At 56.4% G+C, this 25,870-nt stretch overlaps 1 protein-coding gene across 4 annotated transcripts in view; it reads left to right on the top strand.

Annotated features, from left to right (window-relative positions):
• Positions 1–24,668, top strand: part of STK32C (serine/threonine kinase 32C) — a 126,037-nt gene extending 101,369 nt beyond the window's left edge. For 3 of the 4 annotated variants that reach the window (XM_054660040.2, XM_508118.8, XM_009459543.5), the window contains 10 exons: positions 3,875–4,026; positions 5,226–5,399; positions 6,411–6,448; positions 6,579–6,668; positions 6,859–6,962; positions 7,672–7,788; positions 9,206–9,331; positions 9,420–9,551; positions 23,056–23,123; positions 24,007–24,668. In XM_054660040.2, coding sequence (XP_054516015.1) covers positions 3,875–4,026; positions 5,226–5,399; positions 6,411–6,448; positions 6,579–6,668; positions 6,859–6,962; positions 7,672–7,788; positions 9,206–9,331; positions 9,420–9,551; positions 23,056–23,123; positions 24,007–24,148 — 1,143 coding nt within the window. In that variant the 3' untranslated portion in view covers positions 24,149–24,668. Of the gene's footprint in view, positions 1–3,813; positions 4,027–5,225; positions 5,400–6,410; positions 6,449–6,578; positions 6,669–6,858; positions 6,963–7,671; positions 7,789–9,205; positions 9,332–9,419; positions 9,552–23,055; positions 23,124–24,006 lie in introns of all 4 variants that reach the window. The other variant, XM_063782363.1, reaches the window with a different exon arrangement.
• Positions 24,669–25,870: the final 1,202 nt, after the last annotated feature.

Raw genomic sequence — 25,870 nt, 5'->3', positions numbered from 1 at the left:
TGTCTGCAAACAACAGAAGTTTCTCTTGTAGTCCTGGAGATGGGAAGCCTGAGACCTGGCAGGGCGGGTCCTCTGGGCGGCTCCGTGGGAGGACCCGCTGTGCCTTCTCCCGGCGTCTGGTGGCTGCTGGCCACTCGTGGTGTCCTCAGCTTGCTGCCACGTCACTCCATTCCCAGGCTGGCATCTTCACATCGCTGCCTCTGCTCCACCTTCACACTCCCTCACCCCCATGCCTGCGTCATCTTCTCTTTTCTGTCTTTTATCAGGATGTCTATCATTGGCTTTAGGGCCCATCCCAATTCAGGACCTCCAGATCCTCAACTTAATTACATCTTCAAAGACCTTTATTCCGAATAAGGCCACATTCCGAGGCTCCTGGTGGCTGTGTCTTTTGGGGACACACTCGGGCCTGCTGCGAGGGGTTGAGGCGTTTCCACCAGGGTCTCCAGGGAGGCACCATGGCCACTCACCCTGCATTGCCAGTACCTTGCATGGGGCTGGCACATAGGAAGACTTACAAGCTTTTCTTGAACTGCAGTTGAGCTGAGAATGTTCCGGGACACAGAGCCCAAAGACTCGGGAGACCTGAGTGTAACCCTGCCTCCCCTTGCTCCTCAGGGCAGCTCCTCCCACAGGGCCAGGCCAGGGGCTTGGACTGTGGCTGATGGCTCCACCATCCAGGGCAGTTTGTTTCCCAGGTGGGGTAACAGGCTGGAGGCAAGTGGATCTGCTGCTTTGTTCTGGTGGACAGCAGAGCCGTGGGTGTGCGAGGCCAGGCCCTGACTCGAGGCGGCTCTTCTGTCCCTGCTCCCTGGCTGTGGGTGATGGGATGCGTGTGACGGGGAGAGCAGGCTTGGGTCACAGGGCCAAGGGGCTGGTCCCAGATGGAGCCCAGGCCACATGCTTGGGAAAGCGGGTGGTCCTGGGTGAGCCTGTCTGGCAGGAGGGTGAGGTCCTGTCTGGAGTAGACACCCGGTCTGTGTCCGCCGCACATGTGACAGGGCCCAGAGGGCACGGGAAGCCCAGGTGCCCTGTCCCCTGGTGAGTGGGCTGTGGGGGTTGAGCACCCCAAGGGAAGGCGTGTTCTTCCAGAGATTCCCCCGTAAGAGCTGAGCTGCATCGTGAGCAGGAGGGGCAGAGGGAGCCCGGAGAGGGTTGGGTCGCCTGGGCAGGCAGCTTTCTGGGGTGGTGCACAAGCGACAGAAAGCCTGAGGCTTGGGACCGGCTGAAGACGGCCTTGGGCTGCGGGTGCTGGCGCCGCTCCAGGCAGAGGTGGGCTCTGCAGCTCCCCCCCCCCTCGCCGCCAGCTTCCCCCCCAGCAGCAAGAGCCCTGGCCCCAGCCAGTGGCCCCAAGCCAGGCTCCTGAGGGGCAGAGGGTGAGGGCCGGATTTTCCACCATATTTGTCTCACAGCCTGTCTGGTCCCAGCCCCAGGGCAAGAAACAGCCTTTCTGGAGCAGTTTCCAGACGTGCAGTGGCCGCCTTGAGCCTGCAGTGGCCGCCTTGAGCCTGCGGTGGCCGTCTGCGGGAGGCCGCGGGTGCTGGGGCTGGCGTGGGAGAGCACCGTTGCTTCTGCGCCTGTGCAGAGTGAGGCTGGGGCTTCCGTCGGGAGCACGGGACTCCTCGGCCTCCTGCGGCCGTGTGCATGGGAGGAAGGCCGTGCTGCCGAGCCACGCGACTCTGCCCTGTTGGCAGTGGGAAGTGGCAGGAGGGGGTCCTGCCAGGGGCAGCCAGGGGCTGCCGCAGCTTACGCTCACTGTCATTCTGAAACCCTCAACTGGCTTTCAAAATAACAATTTAAAAAATGGTCATAGGAAATGCAGGAAGTTCAGGAGAAATCCCGCCCAGCCCCGCCCTCCCAAGGCGGCCTCGCTCAAGCTTAGTCTCTGTCTGTTCTCGGGCTGCCTGCAGCTGCCCCCGCTCCTCAGCAGGTGTGGCCGCGTGTTCAGGAGCCCCCATCAGCACACGCGCCTCTGGGCAGCCCCCAACACAAGGCTCTTCCTGTTCCTCCAGGCTCAGCTTTCCCCTCCCACCGGGCAGGGAGGTGCTGAGGCCACGCCTGTTGTCAGCTTCCTGGAGAGGCCACACTTAGAGCCCGTGGTGCCAGGCCAAGCCACTGTCTCCTGCACCACAGTGCTGCAGCCGGATCCACCCAGGCCACCGCTTGGCACCATCAGACATGCTTTCCTAGTTTGGGCCAGCCCGGTGCTCTGTGCACAGTGTGACTCCCAGTGGCCCCTTGGGGGAGGGAGGGTCACCGCTTTGCTTCACAAAAGGACTGAGTCTCAGGGAGGGGTCTCCAGTAAGGGCCCCGGAGCCAGGATGTGACTGAGACAGGTGCCTCCAGGGCCACACACTAACCAGTACAGGAACCTCTGGGGGCAGAATCATGGCCTCCAAAACACCCACATCCAAATCCCAGAACAAACATGTTACCATTCGAGGCAGAGAGGAATGAAGATTTCAGATTGAATTAAGGTTGTTAATCATCTGACTTAATTTTTTTAGAGACAGGGTCTCGCCCTGTCACCCAGGCTGAGTTCAGTGGTACAGTCGTGGCTCACTGCAGCCTCAACCTCTCAGGCTCAAGCAGTCCTCCCTTCTCAGTCTCCTGAGTAGCTGGGACTACGGGTGTGTGCCACCACGCTTTCCGGGCATGCAGCCAGGAGCCCAGGGCCATCTGTGGCCCACCTTGAGATCCAGAATCATCCATTTCCTCCAGGCCCCCTGCTGGGCTCCAACTCCTTGAGGACCAGAGAGCAGAGGTTGTGGAAGGCCTTGGAAACGGGTCTGGATTACCTGTCCTGGGAAGGTCTCTCCCAACCTGGGTGGCAGACAGGGGTTGGCTCTGCTGCTCACAATTTTGTGCCTTAATTCCTGGCTTCCCTTTGGGGATCTTCATCCTCAATTCTGATTGACATCCTTGGCCACAAGGGACCCCCCTGCTCATTGATGCTTCTCACCCGTCACCTCACTCTCATCCTCACTGCTAAGCAATTAGCCGTGTGTTTGCGGCATCAGTGTCGACACCGATGATCCATGCTCAGAGGGTACAGCGCCTGAAGAGCTATGTGGGGACTGGCGCCCCGGAGGGGGTCCCGCTGTGGTGGCAGCGGTGGCCCCCAAGCCCCACGCTCACTCTGCGTGTCTCCTTGCAGGACAGGGTGAGGGGCCTTGGCCTCACGGTGTTGAGACGGGAGGCGGTCTCTGGAGTGTGGAGTGATGTGCGTCCAGGGTGAAGCTGCAGCCGTGGTTAATGAGGCTTCCTGAGCGCAGGGCTCTGTGCTCAGTGGGTTTTCGCATTCATTCCCCAGTACCCCTCCGGGCTGCTTGCTGCTCCAAGCCCTGGAAAAGGATGTTGGGGTTTAGGAAGGCAAAACTCCATGCCCAGGTCGTGGCTGGTGAGGGGCGCTCCCCGCACAACCAGCCACTGCTTGGCTCCAACTCACGCCTGGATGCTCTTAGGCTGGACCCTGTCTGTTTGCAGATAGCGCCTGTTTACAGATGTGTCCTGCTGCAGACTTGAAACGCAGGACTGAGTCTCAGGGAGGGGTCTTCAGTAACAGCCACGGAGCCAGGATGTCACTGAGACAGGTGCCGCCAGGGCCACATGCTAAGCTGTACAGGAACCTCTGGGGGGCAGGATCACGGCCTCCAAAACACCCACATCTTAATCCCCAGAACAAATGTGTTACCATATGTGGCAGAGAGGAATGCACCTGCCGCGTCTAGGAGGCAGAGGGGCTGCGGCGCGTCCCCAGGTGTCCCCTTGTGTCCTGACGATGCGTCCCCAGGCATCCCCATGCATTTCCAGGTGTCCCCACGTGTCCCCAGGCGTCCTCAGGCGTCCTGCCGAACAGCCCTGTGCCCTCCAGGTGTGCATTGTGCAGAAGCGGGACACGGAGAAGATGTACGCCATGAAGTACATGAACAAGCAGCAGTGCATCGAGCGCGACGAGGTCCGCAACGTCTTCCGGGAGCTGGAGATCCTGCAGGAGATCGAGCACGTCTTCCTGGTGAACCTCTGGTGAGCCTGCCGTGGCCTCGCTGCAGAAAGACTTACCGTCCTGAAGCCGGGAAGGCACCGGCTGTCCTCTCCTGCCCTTGGTGCTCCCTGGCCCTCGTGCCTCGGAGATGCCTCTGCCACCCACAGGCCCTTTCTAGCCCTCCTCATCTATCCCCCTTCCTGTGCCCCAGGGCCGGCAGTGGCCCAGGTGGCCATGGCATGCTGGGGTTGGTTAATGCAGTGTCTCTTCTGAGCCTGCCGGAAGACCAGGGCTTCCCTACAATGGAGATGTGCTCCCATGGAGTCTCTGGCACTAGTCAGAGAGGGAGAGAGTTTAGGGACTGAAAAACTCACCACTGTCATCACCATCACCATCACCACCATCATCGCCATCACCACCACCATCACCACTGCAACCATCATCACTCTCATCACCGTCATCACTATAATCAATACAATCACTATTGTCACCACCACCATTACCACCATTACCACCACCACCACGACCACAATCACTGTTACCACCATCACCACCACCCTCGGTCCTCACTACCGTCATCCTCACCATCATCGCCATCACGACCACCACCACCACCACCACGATCACTGTTACCATCACCACCACCCTCGGTCCTCACTACCGTCATCCTCACCATCATCGCCATCACGACCACCACCACCACGGCCACAATCACTGTTATCACCATCACCACCACCCTCAGTCCTCACTACCGTCATCCTCACCATCACCGTCACCACCACCACCATCACTGCCATCGTCATCACCATGGATGCTGGTTGTTAAATGCCAGCTCTTTGTCCAACAGTGTCAAGAGTGGTACCTACACGGCCTCATTTTCTGTAACAACCCTCCGAGGCAGATGTCTGTATCCCCATTTTACCGAAGAGGAGGCCGGGCAGCCTGAAGCACCCGGAGCTGGCACTGTAGCTCTGCTCTGCATTTGCCACTCCCAGGTGCCTCTGGCCCCAGCTGGGCCACCTCCAGCACAGGGTGGTGTGTCTTTCCTCAGGATCTGGGCTCAGAGCTGCTCTGGGCTGGGGTGCAATCAGTGCCTTGGGCAGGCCCCTCCTCCTGGGAATGCCTGGTGGCTGATGCTGGGGTGGGGCTGTGGTCCTTAGAGGGAGTGTGTCAGCTGTGGGAGCAGCCATGACTGGCTCCCCAGCTGTGCGCACAACAGGCCTTCCGTCGGTGCCCACAGGTACTCCTTCCAGGACGAGGAGGACATGTTTATGGTCGTGGACCTGCTTCTGGGCGGGGACCTGCGCTACCACCTGCAGCAGAACGTGCAGTTCTCCGAGGACACGGTGAGGCTGTACATCTGCGAGATGGCGCTGGCTCTCGACTACCTGCGCGGCCAGCACATCATCCACAGGTGTGTGCGTGGCAGACGGCGCAGGTACCTGCTGAGGTGGGCGGGGCTGAAGCAGCCTTAGGTCAGGCTGCCGGCAGGGCGGCCGTACTCCCGCAGAGAGGGTCTAGCTCCTCTGCCCCACCCTTGCCTCAGTGCCCGCCCCCAGCTGTGGCACCTGTGCCGACCAGGTCAGCCCCATAGCTGTGTGCCTGGTGTCCATCTGGGGGGACCTCGTCCCAGCAGCCCCAGCTGAGACTGGGCACGGAGGGCTGTTAGCCCTGGTGGACAGACCACCAGGCTGGGTCACAGCAGGTGGCCTTCACCTGGTCCATTTAACTGAAGGCTCCCGTTTGCCCATCCACCACCTCCCAGGGAATCCAAACTAATTTTAACATTAGCTTAAAGCAGATGAAATTAGGAAGCAGAGCCGGTGTGATGGCTCTGAAAATAAAATTTAAAAAAAGAAAATAGGAAGCAGATTATGAAGGAAGTGAAATTGGGAAGCAGAAATTAGGCTGAAATTCCGCAGCAATGGAACAAAATGAAAATATCTGTGAGGTATATTTTAAAGTCGAATGGACTGGTGTTTGCATTTCTGCTCTTGGGGACTCGGATGTCTGATTATGACCTAGGCACCAGTCACTGAGCACTGGCTGTGTACCTGGAAAAGTCGGGGCAAAGCAAGAGCTGAGGTGGCTTGGTCTCCTAGAGGCCGAGTCTTGGAGGGGGAGGGCAGACCCTGCCAGCAATTGCTCTCGTCCTCTGGGGCTCCAGGCCCCCTCCCAGCATCTGGTGCCAGGTGTGTGCTGCTGCCCAGATGCCACAGGGAACGAAGTGGCTGACTTCATCGCCTCTGCCCCCATGCAGGGGTGTGAGGTCCTAGCATCATCCAAGGACCAAGTCAAGCTCCCAGGCCTCTGCCTCGAGTGGGTTGGTGGGATGTCCTGGGGACTCCAGGGATTGTGACAGAGATTCCAGGGCAGAAACAGGGCAGATTTCCCAACTCACCTTCCCACTTTCTGCTCTTTCTAGAGATGTCAAGCCTGACAACATTCTCCTGGATGAGAGAGGTGTGTGGGGTTGGGTGTGGGCAGCCCAGGTGGGTGGTGGCAGGGATGGACCTGTCAGGGGAGGAGGATCCTGCACACAAGGATGCCTCTCTGGTCCTGGGACAGCCACACCTGACCCCTCTCTGCACAGGACATGCACACCTGACCGACTTCAACATTGCCACCATCATCAAGGACGGGGAGCGGGCGACGGCATTAGCAGGCACCAAGCCGTACATGGGTGAGCCCGAGCTGGGGTTCCAGATGGGAGCTGGCTTCCTCCAGGTGGGAAGGACAAGACCTCGGTGGCTTCTCTGTCCCACCCTGGAGGCAGCCTGGTCTCGGGATGTGGCCTCAAGGTGCCGGCCCTGTGCCCATGGGTCCGTGCTGTGACCCCATGGCAGCTGTTTTTCCTTCTTTCTGTCGGAAAGCTCCGGAGATCTTCCACTCTTTTGTCAACGGCGGGACCGGCTACTCCTTCGAGGTGGACTGGTGGTCGGTGGGGGTGATGGCCTATGAGCTGCTGCGAGGATGGGTATGGACCCCCTGCAGCCCCCGGGCTTGGCTGCCAGGCCCCTGCTCTCTGCCCCCACCAGTGCTGGGGAGGGGGTGGCTGCCCCAGTGCCCAGGTGCGCAGGGATGTCTCCACTGTGTCTGAGGAGTCACGCTTTTATCGAAGTGTGTAGTTGGTGATGGAATGCCTGAGCAGGAGGAGGAAGGACAGACTCACTGTGGTTTCCCAGGGCCGCTGCTGGTGCCTGCAGGCCAGCCTCTGTGGGGGTGGACAAGGCTGAGAACTGGCCAGCAGGGGTGCTGCCTCGGAACTTTCCACAAAAAGTTTCTTTTGGGGCCCTGTGCTCTTACCCTTGTGGCCACGGTGAAACCAGTCCTGGAGACCGGGAGGCTGGGGGTCCTCTTGTGGACCGTACCCCTCAGCCCTGCACAGGACCCCACCTCTGAGGAAGCCAGCTCCCTCCTGGCCCTCTGGGGCTGATCTACCTGGACCCAGGCCCCCTGGGATCCCAGCCAGATGGGCGCAGCAGCCATGGTGCAGGACCCAGGCGTAAGCTTTATCTCACCCAGGCTCCTCCGCGGCAGGTGGAGGCCAGGCTGTGCTCAGAGCTGTGCCTGCACTTGGGGTGGGGGGAGGGGGTCCTCTTAGGGCGATGGCACCTGTGTCTGGCATTGTCCTGGGTGTCCTGGGGGCCAGGAGGACCTGCCCAGCACTGCCTCCCTGTCTCCAGAGGCCCTATGACATCCACTCCAGCAACGCCGTGGAGTCCCTGGTGCAGCTGTTCAGCACCGTGAGCGTCCAGTATGTCCCCACGTGGTCCAAGGAGATGGTGGCCTTGCTGCGGAAGGTGAGCCCCCATCCCTGAGCCTCCTCACCCTCCGAGCACCCACCTCCCTCCCTCACTTACCTGCGGCTCGGGACACCCCCTCCAGTGCAGTTAGTGCCGCTTCCTGGCAGGCACAGATGCCTTCACTGCAACCTGTGGGGGCCTCCGCAGATGGCAGCCCCAAGCCCCAGGAAGCGAGCTGGTGGCAGGCTCTGTGGCCCTCTCATGGCGAGCCCTACCAGGTCACTGGTGTCCTGGTGATCCCCTGAGCTGCGTCTCCAGGCACCCTCACAGGAGGCTTGTGCGCCCGCCCTGCCGGTCACCACAGAGGAGCCCTGAGCCACGTCCCCTTGTCCCACGTATTGGAAGGAGGGTGTCGGGTGGGTGGGTTCAAGCCCATGCTATCTCCGGGACCCTTTGCCCCAGTGCCTCCTGGGGAAGGTGGGCAGCCACTGCCCACTGCAAACGCCTCTCAGGGGACATCAGCCTGGCAGGGACACGGGCAGGGGTGTGGCCATCAGTAGTGCCTCCCATTTGTGATCTGGTGCTAGGCTGGGGCTGTGCCTTGACTGGGCTGCACAGCTCCCTGTTCTGAGCCTCGCATTAACACCATAGGGGGTTCGGAGTCAGAGCCAGGCCCAGGCAGGACAGGGAGGGGAGTGAGTGTGCCACACGGGCCCGGCTGCCTCCCGGCCCCCGTGTCTCAGGCAGGTGGGGCCTCCTGCCCTGGAATTGTAGCCAAGCAGCCTAAAGCCTTGGGGAGGCCTTGCCTGCCGGGGCCTCTCCCCAGCCCCGAGAGCCTCTTAACTCTGCTGTAGCCCCACGAAGCTCAGTCACACCTGCCCAGGTGGCTCACAGGTGGCACTGGGCTAGAGAGGGCCTGCGTGGGGACTGGGGATGACCCACACGCCCAAGCCCAGGTCTGGGAAACCTCGCATGGGGTCTGGGTCTGCGGCATTTTCCCTGGAAAGGCGGGAGGTGCCAGCGCTGGGATGTTGCTTCCCAGGCCATGCATGGCTGCCCCGGGCTCATCTGGCCTGTGGAGGTCCCATGATTCGGTGAAGGAAGTGGCTCTGGGATAGTTACTGTGAGGCCAGCCACGTGCGGAGTGTTAGCCGCTAGCCAGGCCTCGGCTGCCACCTCCTGGCAAATCCCAGCAGAGCCTTCCCTGCAGATCCCTCTGCTGTCCTCTGGCGCCAGGGGTTTAGGTAGCAGCACTGAGAACAGGTGTCCCTTGGGCCACATGCTGAGCCAGCCACGGTGCTTTGCCTGATGTCGGCCGTCGGCACCACCCTTCCTCGCGTGGCCCTGAGGTTCCTGAATTCTGAACCTCAGGCTTGGTGGGACCCTCCTCAAGGTGCCCTGGCCTGGGGGTGGCGGGCTATTCCGTGCTGGTGGGCTGTGGGCCCTGGACCCTCTGACTCATGCCTGGTTGCAGCTCCTCACTGTGAACCCCGAGCACCGGCTCTCCAGCCTCCAGGACGTGCAGGCAGCCCCGGCGCTGGCCGGCGTGCTGTGGGACCACCTGAGCGAGAAGAGGGTGGAGCCGGGCTTCGTGCCCAACGTAAGCCTGTGGGCGGCTCAGGTGGGGGGCCCTGGGGATGGACGTGGCGTCCTCCACGGGCCGGGGCTCAGCACCCATCCCTCTGTAGAAAGGCCGTCTGCACTGCGACCCCACCTTTGAGCTGGAGGAGATGATTCTGGAGTCCAGGCCCCTGCACAAGAAGAAGAAGCGCCTGGCCAAGAACAAGTCCCGGGACAACAGCAGGGACAGCTCCCAGTCCGTGAGTGCCAGGGCAGGCTCAGGGCGTGGCGGCGGGCTGGGCTTGGGGCTCCTCTCTACCACCGAGCAAGGCGTGTGGGGACCCCTGGCAGCGCACACGTCTCGGAAGTCCAGCAGACCATTTCCTGAAGTCCTGAGAAGGCCAGAGACCTCCCTTCTGCCTTTCCCAGCCCCCACCTCGCTCCTTATGAAGCAGGTGGGCAGGGACAACCAGGGCTAGGGTTATGAGTGCACAGGGATGGCCATATGAAGCCTTCGTGCTTGCCCAGGTGTGCTGGTGTTGGTTGTGTGTGCGGGGACGGCTATGTGAAGCCCTCACACTCGCCCAGGTGCGTCGGCATCAGGTATGTGTGCCGGGACAGCCATGTGAAGCCCTCACACTCGCCCAGGTGTGTCGGTGTCAGTTGTATGTACGGGGTCTGCCACGTGAAGCCCTCACACTCACCCAGGTGCGTCGGCATCAGTTGTGTGTGTGGGGACGGCCATGTGAAGCCCTCACACTTGCCCAGGTGTGCTGGCTTTGGTTGTGTGTGCAGGGATGGCCACATGAAGCCCTCACACTCGCCCAGGTGCGTCAGCATCAGGTGTGTGTGCGGGGACGGCCATGTGAAGCCCTCACACTCGCCCAGGTGCGTTGATGTTGTGTGTGCAGGGATGGCCACATGAAGCCCTCACACTCACCCAGGTGCGTCGGCATCAGTTGTGTGTGCAGGGACAGCCATGTGAAGCCCTCAGACTAGCCCCGTTGGTGTCAGTTGTGTGTGCGGGGATGGCCACGTGAAGCCCTCAGACTAGCCCAGGTGTGCTGGCTTTGGTTGTGTGTGCAGGGACGGCCATGTGAAGCCCTCACACTCGCCCAGGTGCGTCGGCATCAGTTGTGTGTGTGGGGATGGCCACGTGAAGCCCTCAGACTAGCCCAGGTGCATCGGCATCAGGTGTGTATGCCGGGACAGCCACGTGAAGCCCTCACACTCGCCCAGGTGTGCCGGCTTTGGTTGTGTGTGCGGGGACAGCCACGTGAAGCCCTCATGCTCACCCAGGCATGCTGGTATTCTGGGGCTGCCAGGACAGGTGACCACGAATCAGGTGGTTGAAGAACAGCAATGCGTCTCTCTGAGATGGATCTGAGTCGTAATGAAATGGTCTCCTTCACAGCCGGCTGTGCGTGAACTACTCTGTCTCCTGCAGCTCCCCTGTCTTGATAATTGGCTGTCTAGGCAGCGGGTAAGGTGAACCCCTTGGGCAGTTATGTGATGATCTCATAGTTTCTGTAAACCGGAAGTCCAGGCATGGTGCAGCTCTGTTCCCTGCTTCGGGGTCTCACCAGAATGTGAGCTAACATTGAGGTCATGGCCTCCTCAGGTGCAGCTCTGTTTCCTGCTTCCAGGTCTCACCAGAGTGTGAGCTAATATTGTCTGAGGTCGTGGTCTCATCAGGGATTTGACAGGTGCTGTGGTTGAAATGTTTCCCTTAAAACTCGTGTTGGAATTTGCTTCCTATTGTGGTGGTGGTAGAGACGGGACTTTTAGGGGCTGTTGGGGCCACGTAGGTTCTTCCAGCATGGGTGGGGTTAATGCTGTTGTAGAAGGGTGACTTCAGTCCTCTTTTGAGTCTTTGATCCTCTGCCATGTGAGGATGTGGTGTTCCCAATGTGGACGTGGTTCGTGTTCCATGTGAATGTGATATTCACAATAGAGCATCAGTAGGCTCCCTTTTAATCAGCAGATTTAAAAAGAAATGTGTTGTCTCATGGCTTGGAAGCCTGAGTCCAAAGTTAAGATGTCAGCAAAGCCATGCCCCCTCTGAAGGCTCTCCGGGGAGGAAAACCAGTCCTTGGCCCTCTACCCTCCGGTAGAGGCTGCCTTGGCCTAGACGCATCCCCCCAGCCCCTGCTTCGCTGCCGCGTGGGGTCGGCCTGTGTGTGCGTCTCCATCTCCTCCCCTCTTCTCATAAGGACACCAGGCATTGGATTTAGGGCCCACCCTGATCCAGTATGGCCCCATCTTATCTTGATGATATCTGCAAAGACCTCACTTCCAAATGAGGTCACATTCACAGGTACCCAGGATTAGAATTTGAGTGTGTCATTTTTGGGGACACAGTTTGGCCCATACCACCAGGATGTGGCTGATATTCACCAAGGAGTAGCTCTGGTTGTGTGTTGATGTCAGGGTGACAGTGATGACCCTGGGTCCCTCGGTGGTCGCCTTGCCCCTGAGTCTGCCTGAGCCTGTGGTGGATGTCCTGGGAAACTCTCGTGCCTCAGCCCCCGTGCAGCCTCCTCAGACCTGGTGGGCCCTGTGTTGCTCCTGGGCAGAAGACGGGTGTCAGTCCCCTCCTCACCATGATGTGGGGGGCAGGGGTGGGGTCATGCCCTGGGTGCCCTGATTTTGGGGGGAACACAGCCCCCCAGTGGGTCAGGCTTCCATCCTCGCCCCTCCTCCAGGACTGCTGCCGGCAGCCCTGGGTGTCCTCAGGCAGAATTGTCGGTGGAGAGCTGCTGTCTGCCAGGTGGCCACTGTGAGGCACTGCCGAGAGCCACAGGATGGTTGGAAGGTTCTCGTGGTTGGGGGTTTCTTTGGCATTCCCATCAGATGTTTAAGTTTTCCCTACCAGAGCGTGTCCAGAGCCAGGGCTCTGGGGTGTAGAAACAGGCCCAGGATGAGTTAGGAACCCTCATGGGAGACTCAGGGATGGACAGTGTGCAGAGCCCAGCTGGCCATGCTGAGTTCCCAGGAGGCTCTGGCTGGGAACAAGTGAGGCCAGGCACCTGTGAGCGGGAGGAGCTCGGCTTTGTCTTGGGTTGGTTGTGGGGAGATGTTTTGGCTTGAGGGTAGGAGGTGTTCTGAAAGGAAAGCATCACTCCAAAAAAAAAGTCCCACTGTTAACCTTGAGGCTGAGAGAGGTTTTTGGAAACAGCTTTATTTTGATATAATTCACATTCCATACAATATACAGTGCGCCCATGTAAAGCATATAATTCCGTGGTTTTTAATATAGTCACAGGGCTGTGCATTCTCCACCACAATCTGATTTTAGAACCTTTTCATGTATTAGTAAGAGAAAGACCCCACCTATTAGCAGTCATGCCCCATTCCCCTCTTCTCCCCTCCCCTGGCAGCCACGAAGCTACTTTCCGTCTCTGTAGGGTTGCCTGTTGTGGGCGTTTCATGGAAGTGGAGTTACACACTATGTGGTCTTTGCAGCTGGCTTCTTTCACTTCGCAGGATGCTTTTGAGGCCCGTCCACGTTGTAGCCTGTCAGTGCTTCATTCCTGTTGATGGCTGAGTATTATTCCACATATGTATCACCTTTCCTTTATCCAGTCATCAGTTGATGAGTATTTGTTCTTTCCACTTGTTAACATTTTTCATTATCATGAATAATGCTGCTGTGAACATTCACATACAAGTCTTTGTGTGGATATGTACTTTTATTTTTGGGGGGCACATACCTAGGCATGAACCTGCTGGGTCATATGTGACTCTGTGCTTCATGTTTGGAGGAAACGCCTACCCTTTTCTGCAGCAGGTGTGCCATTTTATGCCCCTACCAGCAGTGTGTGAGGGTTCTGATTTCTCCATATACTTACCAAGTCCTGTTATTGTCTGTTTTTTTAAAAAAAATCATAGGTATCTTACTGTGCAGTGATTGTGTGGTTATGGTTTGCATTTCTCTGATGATATTGAACATCTTTTGAGGTGTTTTATCAGGCATTGTGTCTAGAGAAATGTCTATCAAAATGTTTTAAAAATTTTATTGTCTTTTTTTTAGTCTACTCTGACAATATATTTTAATTGGCATATTTATTTTACTTTATTTTTTTTTAGAGACAGGGTCTTGCTTTATTACCAAAACTGGAGTGCAGTGGTGCAATGATGGCTCACTTCAGCCTTGACTTCCTGGGCTCAAGTGATCCTCCCTGCCCCAGCTGCCAGAATAGCTGGAACTGTGGGTGTGCACCACCACACCTGGCTCATTTGAAAAAAATTTTGTTGTAGAGACAGGGTCTCACTATGTTGTCCAGGTTGGTCTCAAACTCTTGGAGTCCTCCCACCTCAGCCTCCCAAAATGCTGGGATTACAGATGTGAGCCACTGTGCCTGACCTAATTGGTGTATTTTAGACCATTCACATTTAAAGCGACCAGGGAGGCTGAGGCAAGAGGACTGCTTGAGTCCAGGAGTTTGAGACCAGCCTGGGCAACAAGGTGAGACCCAACTGTATTAGTCTATTTTCACACTGCTAATAAAGGCATACCTGAGTCTGGGTAATTTATACAGGAAAAAGGTTTAATGGATTTACAGTTCCACATGGCTGGGGAGGCCTCACAGTCGTGGAAGGCAAGGAGGAGCAAGTCACATCTTACATGGATGGCGGCAGGCAAAGAGAGAGCTTGTGCAGGGAAACTTTTGTTTTTAAAACCATCAGATCTCATGAGACTCATTCACTATCATGACAACAGCACAGGAAAGACCCGCCCCCATAATTCAATCACCTCCCACCAGGTTCCTCCCACAACATGTGGGAATTGTGGGAGTCACAATTCAAGCTGAGATTGGGATGGGGACAGAGCCGAACCATATCATTCTGCCCCAGCCCCTCCAAAATCTCATGTCCTCACATTTCAGAACCAATCATGCCTTCCCAACAGTCCCCCATAGTCTTATTTTGGCATTAACTCAAAAGTCCGCAGTCCAATGTCTCATCTGAGACAAGGTAAGTCCCTTCTGCCTATGAGTCTGTAAAATCAAAAGCAAGTGACTTCCTAGATACAATAGGGGTACAGGCATTGGGTAAATACAGCCATTCCAAATGGGAGAAATTGGCCAAAACAAAGGGGCTACAGGCCCCATACAAGTCTGAAATCCAGCAGGGCTGTCAAATCTTAAAGCTTCAAAATTAACATCTTTGACTCTATCTCTCACATCCAGGTCATGCTGATGCAAGAGTTGGGTTCCCATGGTCTTAGGCAGCTCTGCCTTTGTGGCTTTGCAGAGTACAGCCTTCCTCCCGGCTGCTTTCGTGGGCTGGCATTGAGTGTCTGTGGCTTTTCCAGGTGCACGGTGCAAGCTGTTGGTGGATATACCATTCTGGGGTCTAGAGGATGGTGGCCCTCTTCTCAGAGCTCCGCTAGGCAGTGCCCCAGTGGGGACTTTGTATAGGGGCACCAACCCCACATTTCCCTTCTGCATTGCCCTAGCAGAGGTTCTCCATGAGGGCCCCACCCCTGCAACAAACTTCTGCCTGGACATCCAGGTGTTTCCATACATCCTCTGAAATGTAGGCAGAGGCTCCCAAACCTCCATTCTTGACTTCTGTGCACCTGCGGGCTCAACACCACATGGAAGCTGCCACAGCTTGGGGCTTGTACCCTCTGAAGCCACGGCCTGAGCTGTACCTTGGCCCCTTTCAGTCATGGCTGGAGCAGCTGGGATGCAGTGCAGCAAGTCCCTAGACTGCACACAGCAGAGGGACCCTGGACCTAGCCCATGAAACCATTTATTCCTCCTAGGCCTGTGAGTCTGTGATGGTAGGGGCTGCCGCAAAGGTCTGTGGCATGCCCTGGAGACATTTTCCCCATTGTCTTGGTGATTAATATTCAGTTCCTTGTTACTTATGCAAATTTCTTCTCAGAAAATGGGGTTTTCTTTTTTTTCCTCTCTTTTTTTTTTTTTTTTTTTGAGACGGTCTTGCTCTGTCACCCAGGCTGGAGTGCAGTGGTGCAATGGCAGCTCATTGCCACTGCAACCTCCGCTTCCTAAGTTCAAGTGATTCTCCTGTCTCAGCCTCCCAAGTAGCTGGGATTACAGGCACGCACCACCACACCCAGCTAATTTTTGTATTTTTAGTAGAAAAGGGTTTCACCATGTTGGCCAGGCTGGTCTTGAACTCCTGACCTCAGGTGATCTGCCTGCCTTAACCTCCCAAAGTGCTAGGATTACAGGCATGAGCCACCGTGCCCAGCCAGGAGTTTCTTTTCTATTGCATTGTCAGGTTGCAAATTTTTTGAACTTTTATGCTGTTTCCTTTTTAAAATGGAATGCCTTTAACAGCACCCAAGTCACCTCTTGAATGCTTTGCTGCTTAGAAATTTCTTCTGCCACATACCCTAAATCATCTCTCAAATTCAGAGTTCCACAAATCTCTAGGGCAGGGGCAAAATGCTGCCAGTCTCTTTGCTTAAACCATAACAAGAGCCACCTTTGCTCTAGTTCCCAACAAGTTCCTCATCTCCATCTGAGACCAACTCAGCCTGGACTTCATTGTCCATATCATTATCAGCATTTTGGTCAAAGCCATTCAACAAGTCTCTAGGAAGTTCCAAACTTTCCCACATTTTCCTGTCTTCTTCTGAGCCCTCCAGACGGTTCCAGCCTCTGCCTGTTACCCAGTTCTAAAAAATCGCTCCCACATTTTCGGGTATCATTTCAGCAGCGCCCTACTTTACCGGTACCAATTTACTGTATTAGTCTGTTCTCATGCTGCTAATAAAGACATATCCGAGACTGGGAAATTTATACAGGAAAAAGGTTTAATGGACTTACAGTTCCACATGGCTGGGGAGGCCTCACAATCATGGCGGAAGGCAAGGAGGAGCAAGTCACATCTTACATGGATGGCAGAGAGAGCTTGTGCAGGGAAACTTTTGTTTTTAAAACCATCAGATCTCATGAGACTCATTCACTATCATGACAACAGCACAGGAAAGACTCGCCCCCATAATTCAATCACCTCCCACTGGGTTCCTCCCATGACACACGGGAATTGTGGGAGTCACAATTCAAGCTGAGATTGGGGTGGGGAGACAGCCAAACCTTAGCAGCAGCTCTATAAAAGACAAAAAAATTAGCCAGGCATAACAGTGCCTGCCTGTAGTTCCAGTGACTTGAGAGGCTGAGGTGAGAGGAATGCTTGAGTCCAGGAGTTTGAGACCAGGCTGGGCAACATGGCAAGACCCTGTCTCTACAAAAAAAAAAAAAAATTATCTGGGTGTGGTGGGATACACCTGTGATACCAGCTACGCAGGAGGCTGAGGCAGGAGTTCAAGGCTGCAGTAAGCTATGATCATGCCCCTGCACTCCAGTCTGGGTAACAGAGAGACACGCTGTCTTGTAAATAAATAAGTGGTCATTTATATAGTTCAATATGATATCTACCTTATTTGTAACTGTAGTCTATTTATTGTTCTTCCTTTTTCCCTATTTTTCTGCCTTTTCTGGTTTTAATTAAGCATTTTATATTATTCTAGTTTATCTCCTCTCCTAGCCTGTTAATTATACTTCTTTTTGAAATATTTTTAGTGGTTGGCCTGGACATGGCAGTATACCTTTACCATACAGTCTACCTTCACCTGACGCTCTGCCCCCTCATGTGCAGTGGGGTGCCTTGTGACGGCACCTCTCATGCATTCCTCCTGTTCCTGATGACATTGCTGTCATTCATTTCATTTATCTGTATGCTATAATTGCTCATTATGTTGTTACTACTGTTATTTTAAACAGTTATCTTTTGGATCAATTAAGAAAAATTAAAAATTTCATTTTACCTTTATTCATTCCTCCTCTAAAGTGCTTCCTTTCTTTATGCAGACCCAAGTTGCTGACCTAAATCATCTTCCTTTCCCCTGAGGAACTTTGTTTAACATGTCTTATAGGACAGGTCCAACAGAGATGAATTCCTTCCCTTTTTGTTTGTCCAAAAAGTCTTTACTTTCACCGTTAAAGAATAATTCCACTGGATATAGAATTCTAGGTTGGTAGGTTTTTTACTTTCAACACTTTAAATATTTCACTCTGCTCTCTTCTTGCTATGTGATTTCTAACAGGCAGTCTGCTCTAATTCTTTTTCTGTAAGTAGAATTCCTCCCCACCCCCCACCCCCAGCTCATTTCAAGATTTTCTCTGTCTTTGGTTTTCTGCAATTTGAATAATGATATGCCTAGGTACAGATTTTTTTTTTAAATATTCATTCTGCTTGGTGTTCTCTGAGCTTCTTAGATCTGTGGTTTGGTGTCTGTCATTAATTTCAGAAAATTCCCAGTCATTATTATTTCAAATACTTTGTTCTCTTTCTCTTCTCCTGCTGGAAATCCAATTATGCATGTGTGGTGCCGTTTGAAATTGTCCCACAGCTCTTGGATATTCTGTTCATTTTTTTCACTCTTTTTTTTTTCTCTTTGCATTTCAGTTTGAGAAGTTTCTGTTGACATTTCTTCAAGCTCATAGATCCTTCCTCATCTGGATCCAGTCTACTGAGGAACCATCAAAGGCATCCTCATTTCTGTTACAGTGTTTTCTATTTCCAGCATTTCCTTTTGATCCCTCCTTGGAGTTTCCATCTCTCTACTTACATTGCCCTTCTGTTCCCCATCTGTTCTTGCCTGCTTTTACCTTGGAGCCCTTACCATATTAATCACAGTTATTTCAAATTTCCTGTTTGATAATTCCAACATGGGTGCCATATCTGGATCTGTTCTAATGTGTGCATTGTCTCTTCACACTCTATTTTTTTCCTTAAGACCTTGTAGTCTGCCTTGTAATGTTTGTTGAAAGCTGGACATGATGTATCTGGTAATAAGAGCTGAAGTAGATGGGCCTTTAGTGTGAGGTTTATGTAATCTGGCCAGGTTTGGGGCAGGGTTTAAAGTCTGCCGTAGCTGTGGGTACCAGAGGCTTCACATTTGTTTTCATTTCCCGAGTTGCCCTTGGGGTTCCCTAAATCCTCCTCCTCAGAGAGAGTCTGTGTCTTGTGGCCCTCTCTGCTGGAATCCCTGTCACACTGCGGAGGCCCTGTGGGTGTGTTGGGAAGATGGCGGGGAGGGAACTGTTCCACAGTCTGTGACCAAATCTCAGTCGTGGGGGCCTGTGCCCCTTCACAGTTGTTTATCTTCTTTTCCCTTCCCCTTAGGTGAGACAGGCTAAAGCGGGGTACAGGCTGAAAAACAGTCTTCCCCCAAGTGAGATAAGCCTTTCCTTTGGAGAGCAAATTCCATTTGCTCTGGAGAATGCTCTGGGTGTATTTCACAGTGGTGACTGTCCCCATCCCATGCCAGAGCCAGGAAGGGATCATCCTTGGCTTCATTAAGACCTGGCAGGGTTCCTGGAGGGGAAACCCACAAAACATTGGGGGCCCCATAAGACCGCAGCCACAGGAGTTCTGCACACGGCCCCGGCCACTCCCCAGAGCTGCCCAGGAGGTGTTCCTGCACACCATCAGTTCTGCTCCAGGCCAGCAGGTCTCAGCTGTGACTTTGCTCACCTGTCTCTCCAGACTTGGGGGTCGCCGCAGTGCTTTGACCTCAGCTCTCTGATGGGTCCAGGAAAGTCATTGATTTTCATTAGTTCAGCATTTTTCCTGTCGCAGGGATGGGAATGAGGCCTTCCACGTTGTTTGCCGCAGAGCAGAAGCCAGAAGTCCTTGCTCGTCTCTGTGTTTCTTGGTAGGAGTCAAGTCTTTTATTTCCTGAACGCAGGTGTGTGGTCAGACAGGAGATTGGCAGGTATTTCCTCCTGTTCCGTGGGCTATCTTTTCTCTTTCTTGAGGGCATCATTTGCAGCAGGGAAGTCTTGGACCTTGACGTTGTCCGATGTGGCTGTTTCCTCCTCGGCTGCTGTGCTTTGTCTAAGGATCCATCACCTCAGCTGAGGCCACAGGGATTTACTCCCACACTTTCTTCTAAGTCTTGTATAGTTTCAGCTCTTGCGTTTAGCTGCGTGATTCATTTTGGGTTAATTTTTATGAACAATGTCAGGTGAGGGTCCAGCTTCATTCTCTCATCGGTGGATATCTGACTGTCCCAGCACCATTTGCTGAAAAGAGGATTCTTTCCCCATTGAATTGCTTTTGACATCACACCTTGTTTTTTGACTTGCCATTTTATTCCATTGGTCCAGATGTCTGCCCTGCGCCGGGACTGCACCATCTTGATAACTGTAGCTTTGTAGCAAGCTTTCAAATCAGGATCTGTGAATCCCCCAGTTTTGTTCTTTTTGGACATTATTTGACTATTCTGGGTCCCTGGCATTTCCACTGAATGCTGAGGGGTCTGACAGTTGCATCTGAGCTGCCAAGCAGGTTTGTGGCGGTGCTAGGGACTGAAGCCTGCTCCATTTCCCAGGCCCCTCCTCGCTGTGGGTGACATCTGGGGTCCGAGGCTGTGTCTCAGCATGTGTGGAGGTGCCACGGGTGCCCTGAGACGGGGATTCCTGGTCGAGTTACTCAGAAAGTGCATCCAGGAGAGACCCCCGCCCTCCTCGGGATGGGAGATGCCAGCAGAGCTTGGCTTTCAAGCAGAAATCTGGAAACCCTGTGGGGAGTGGCTTCGGACTTCAGGGGACCTGGAGCGTCACTTGTGGTTCAAGAGGTCCCTGCCCTGAGGGAGCTGGGCTCTCAAACACCCACACCAGTCAGTCATGGGCGAAGGGCCCTTCTGTGGCCTTCTGGCTGTGTGCTGGCAAAGGGTTCCAGCCACCCAAGGAGGAGGCAGGGGCTGTCAGAGGAAGAGCAGGGCAGATCCAAGCCAGGCACAGACCCTGCCATGGGGTACTGCTGGCGGCGCTACACGCACCTTGGGAAGGGAGTCCCTGTGGAAAGGGGTCGTGGTCACACATCTCGGTGACACAGCCCGGCTTGGGCGCTGGTCAGAGCCACCCCTTCCAGATGGTTCTGGAGCAGCTCCTCAGGCTTCTGGTGGCCTCTCTGCCTAGGAAAACATGGCTGTGGACGTTGCAGGATGACCAACAGCCCCTGCCACTGGGCTGCACACAGGGCCACAACGGGCGCTCATGTTCTGCATCCCTGGCGCCCACCCCAGCCCCTCCCACCCTGTGTCGCCGTGAATCGCAGGATCCCAGCGGCTCAGTCGGACCCTCATTCCTGAGTAGTCTGAGCCTTAGGTCACCGTCACCTTCTCAGGCCGGCCCGAGTTTGCAGACTTGTCTGTCTATATCAGGGTTAGACCAGAGAGTGCTGAGACACAGCAGATCACCCAGCCTGTCCTCTTCTTGATGACTAAGGACAGGTCCCCTGCCAGGATCGTGACTCCTTTAGGGGAGGCCACAGTGACAGGGCAAAGCCTGGAGGGAGAGAGCCACATGGAGAGGAGAGGGCTGCCCGCAGAGAGCGTGGGAGTCCTTGGCAAGGTGCTGGCCGCTCACACCGTGTACGTGTGGGGAACGCCCAGGACCAGGGTGACACCACCAGGAGGAGCTGGCGGGACAGTCCCCACTCAGGGCTGGGAAGAGAGAGTCCACATTCCCGCTGCCAGGGTGAAACCCTCACACCACCACAGATCCAGGAGAGACACGGAGGGCACTGCCTCGGGGTGGGGAACGTGAGCTGCTCCCCAAACCCAAGAAATGTGTTGAGCCCTATGCTTCCTTCCTCGTGGGAAGAGGCGCAAGGTGAGACGGCTTGTCCTTTATCTTGGCGGGCGCGTCTGAGTATGATGCACGTCAGCAAATCCCTGAAACGTTCATCGGAGAACAGCCTTCTGCATCTCCCACACTCTGTTCCTGGGTTTACAGGGTGTCCAGAGTACTTGCCACTTGGCAATCAGCATTAATAGGATCCACAGGGCCAGGCATGGTGGCTCACGCCTGTAATCTCAGCACTTTGGGAGGCCGAAGCAGGCGGAGCACCTGAGGTCAGGAGTTCAAGACTGGCGTGGCCAACATGGTGAAACCCCGTCTCTACAAAAATTAGCTGGGTATGGTGGTGGGCACCTGTAATCCCAGCTACTTGGGAGGCTGAGGCAGCAGAATCACTTGAACCTGGGAGGCGGAGTTGGCAGTGAGCCAAGATCACGCCACTGCACTCTAGTCTGGGTGACAGAGCGAGACCAAAAGTAGGATCCATGGATAGCAGGCAAGAGTGTCCAGGTGTTCGAGGCACAGACGACACTGTGACAGGGAAGAGTCCCCTTAGCCCTGGCTGGGGCCGTGAAAGCATGCTGTTGCCCGTCTCGGGTGAACGCAGACTGTTGTCACGCACTGCATGACGATGCTTCCGTCACTGGCCAATCGCATGGGGGGGGGGTGTTCCCGTAAGATGGTAACACTGGGTTTTGCTGTACGTTTTGTATGTCTAGATAGGGGTGAGCGTTCTGGTGTGTACCCACTCACACGTCCCCTCCGACCTTCAGAGCCCAGCTCCCTCCCTCCTAGGGCCTTGGCTGTGACGTGGGTGACTTCCTATGCATCTGAGGTTCTGTGGTCCCCACAAGTGGGCATCCTCTGGCCTCAGCTGCAGGAGGGGGGGCCCTTTCAACACCCTCAGCTGCAGGAGGTGGGGGCCCTTTCAACACCCTCAGCTGCAGGAGGTGGGGGCCCTTTCAACAGCCTCAGCTGCAGGAGGGGGGGCCCTTTCAACACCCTCAGCTGCAGGAGGTGGGGGCCCTTTCAACACCCTCAGCTGCAGGAGGTGGGGGCCCTTTCAACACCCTCAGCTGCAGGAGGTGGGGGCCCTTTCAACGGCCTCAGCTGCAGGAGGTGGGGGCCCTTTCAACACCCTCAGCTGCAGGAGGTGGGGGCCCTTTCAACACCCTCAGCTGCAGGAGGTGGGGGCCCTTTCAACACCCTCAGCTGCAGGAGGTGGGGGCCCTTTCAACGGCCTCAGCTGCAGGAGGTGGGGGCCCTTTCAACACCCTCAGCTGCAGGAGGTGGGGGCCCTTTCAACACCCTCAGCTGCAGGAGGTGGGGGCCCTTTCAACACCCTCAGCTGCAGGAGGTGGGGGCCCTTTTAATGCCACCCGAGGCCTGCGACTCCCTGCACTTTTCACTGTGACTTGGCTCATCTGGGTCTGTCATTTGCTCACGCGTTGGTAGTGACCAACGTCACCATCCAAGTTCACGGTCACCATAATGATGCTTTCCCCACGCCATGCCAGCGCTGAGCGGCCAGCACCCCCTCCACCCCACCTACGCCCTCCCCCGACCCCTGCGTCCTGGGAAGTGGTCCTGCTGCCTGAAGGAAGTACTCCTGCCTGTCCATCACACACCAGTAAGGGTGGGTCCTGCCAGGGGCAGCCTCAGTCCACAAGCTTGCCCTGAGGGCTTGCTTCTGAGACAGCCCTGGTTCCAGGATTCTCTGGGCAGGGCCCCAGAAGCAGGCCTGGGACAGGTGTGTGTGTGCTGTGATGAGGGGCTGGGAGAACCCGGTATGAGACGGGAAAGGCCTGGCAAGGGAGTGGTTTCCAGCAAAGTCCCGCAGAGAACAGCTTCTGCCTGGTCCTGCAGGCCCCACGGAGCAAGTCCAAGCCATCCACCCAGAGGCAAGGGAGCTGGGCCTTGGCATCCTCGGGCTTGGGTGAGTCACCCGCAGAGATGCGAGCTCCCGGGCAGTCTGGCTGCTGGAGGGCCGGGGCACTTCAGTAGCCCAGAGGCCATCGTCCAAAGAAAGCCACAGGTGGAGGCCCGATGGGGATGCCCAGACACTCAACTTGAGGGGACGTGGGCGGAACCTGGACAGCGTCCCCCACGCTCACATGTGCCTTTCCATCCACAGGAGAATGACTATCTTCAAGACTGCCTCGATGCCATCCAGCAAGACTTCGTGATTTTTAACAGAGAAAAGTGAGTGTGTTGGGGGTGGGTGGGTGTGGTGGCACAGAGGAGGAAAATGGGGCTAAGGTTAAGGTTTTCTTGGCCACGTGAGCTGGCACCTGTGGGCCTGGGGTGCGTGGCCCCGCACTCTTTGGGGACTCTGAGCAGCAGCTATGGAGGGGAGCGGCGGGAGGCCCCTGCCAGGCTCTGGCATGTTTGTGCTCCACGCGGGGCCCGTGGCTGGAATCTTCTGGGGGAGAGACACATCATTTGCCCAGATGAGGGGTGCTGACTTCCTAGGAGGCCCCATCAGAGCCACGTCAACTCCCCCACCCAGGCACGCCCTCAGTCTCTCAGCAGACCTTTCCTGAATGTCAGGCCCTAGGGGACAGAAAGGGCATAGATGACTGGCAGCAGGCAAGGCAGGCCAGAAATAGCAGCAGCTGCCACGATGGGGCCCAAGGGAGGATGGATGCTCCCTCTGCCCGCACGGGGCAAGGAGGGCCTCCTGGAGGAGGTGGGTCTGAGCTCTTATGGGCAGGACGTGCAGGGCGGCACGTGCAGACGGCTGAGGGCACTGACTGGCACCCTGGGGATCAGACGACCGGGTGAAGAATGAGGCTTAGCCGAGCCTCATTCCCAAGTCACTGACCTATGGCACCTGCACAGTCAGGCCTTTTGGCTTCTGGCTGGAAACACGCCAAGCCTCGCCGGCATGCTCACGCGCCCCCACCCGTCCCCAGGCTCCCTGCCAGTGTGTCGGGAGCATGGCCTCTCCAGCAGACACCCAGCCTGTGGCCCACGTTTGGGCATCCACGCCATGGCCTATCCCATGAGCCCGTGGGCAGGTCATGGGACCGTGAGGCCAGGGAGGTGGGGGCGTAACGCCCTCCATGTGTTCCTGCCACCCCAGGCTGAAGAGGAGCCAGGACTTCCCGAGCGAGCCTCTCCCCGCCCCTGAGTCCAGGGATGCTGCGGAGCCTGTGGAGGACGAGGCGGAACGCTCCGCCCTGCCCATGTGCGGCCCCATTTGCCCCTCGGCCGGGAGCGGCTAGGCCGGGACGCCCGTGGTCCTCACCCCTTGAGCTGCTTTGGAGACTCGGCTGCCAGAGGGAGGGCCATGGGCCGAGGCCTGGCATTCACGTTCCCACCCAGCCTAGCTGGCGGTGCCCACAGTGCCCCGGACACATTTCACATCTCAGGCTCGTGGTGGTGCAGGGGACAAGAGGCTGTGGGTGCAGGGGACACCTGTGGAGGGCATTTCCCGTGGGCCCCCGAGACCCGCCTAGATGGAGCAAGCGCTGCTGGGCGCCCTCTTACCGCTCACGGGGAGCTGGGGCCATGGATGGGACAGGAGTCTTTGTCCCTGCTCAGCCCGGAGGCTGTGCACGGCCCTCCTCACAAGGTGACCCTTGCAGCGCAGGCCGCGGGTGCCCCAGGCTCGGCTCAGTTCTTGGAGGTCAAGGGCATGGGTTGGGGTAGTGGGTGGGGAGGTGAATGTTTTCTAGAGATTCAAACTGCTCCAGCAATTTCTGTATAGTTTTCACCTCTGAGAATTACAATGTGAGAACCGCTCGATGTTGCATGTTCTGCGTACGTCCTGTGTCTGCCTGGCCGTCAGGCCCGTGCCTGCTGTTTCTGGTTGTCCTGGACTTGAGGCAGCCAGTGGGGTGGGCAGCTCCTCAGGGCAGAGCTCCTGGACCATGGCTTTGGGGTGGGTGCCTGTCTCCGTGGCCCTGGAGCCGTAAGGCTGTGGAAGGCAGAGACGGTCCTGGAGGCAGAGGAGCCCAGGACAGCACCGTGCACCGTGGAGCCACCGCAGTGCCGGGCAGTGCTTGGCCCTCCATAAAGGGACGTATCCCTCTCACTGCGGCTGGGTGGTTCTGTCGTTGGAACTGTAACTCACTGGGTAAACGGCCTATGTGCTTCTCTCTCGTCTCGCTGGAGGAGGACGGGCTCAGCCCGTCAGCCCAGCGCTCCAGACAGGCCTGTGCTGGTTTCCTCTGAGGAAATGGGTGTGGCGGGTCTGTGCCCCCTCCCAGGACAGCGGCCATAGTGGACATGTGCCTAGACCTGTGTCCATGAGCCCCACTGCACCCCTGGCAAACAGGGCCCTCCCGTCCTTGGCTGGGCTGCGAGACGGAGATGACAACGGCCAAAGAACATTTGGGGAAGAACCGGCCATGCCACGAGCAGAGTCAGAAGTCCGAGGGGATAGAATGCAGCTTCCCATCCCCCACCCACCCCTGTTCTCTGAATCATGGCAGAAACTAGCCTTCCAGCCCTCAGCAGCTCACATGGGGGACACGGCACCCAAATCACCACCAGGAAGGGTGGCCCGGTCTCTGCGAGGGCCCAGAGGCGCCGTGTACTCGGTGGAAGTCTGGCGATGTCAGAGACAGGCTCGGGGCAAGGACAGGTGTGGGGGTTTGAATAAGTGCGTTTGGGGAACATGGCAGGGTGGTGCACCTTGTCCTTCTTCGAGACACTGGTGAGGTGTGGGTGCTGTCTGGTTCCCTTGATCGCCCCCCACACTGGGGCAGAGTGGGAGATGCTGGTGTGGGGGACATCAGCTCCCACATCTGGGCCAGAGGGCGCCCCGGGAAGGAAATGCTGAGGGCCCAGGGCCTTTGCCTGGGATCTGCACAGCTTTATAAGAAGCCCAGGGTCAGAGATGGGCCTGTCTGTGGCCCCCAGAGACCACGGCAGGAAATTCTCTGTCACGATCGGTGCATGGGCAGGGGCCAGAGAACCGGTGGCACAAGGTGTCCCTGGCT

The sequence above is a fragment of the Pan troglodytes genome, chromosome 8, assembly GCF_028858775.2.
Source record: "Pan troglodytes isolate AG18354 chromosome 8, NHGRI_mPanTro3-v2.0_pri, whole genome shotgun sequence".
Taxonomy (NCBI): domain Eukaryota; kingdom Metazoa; phylum Chordata; class Mammalia; order Primates; family Hominidae; genus Pan; species Pan troglodytes.
This window is presented reverse-complemented; position numbering and strand designations above follow the sequence as displayed.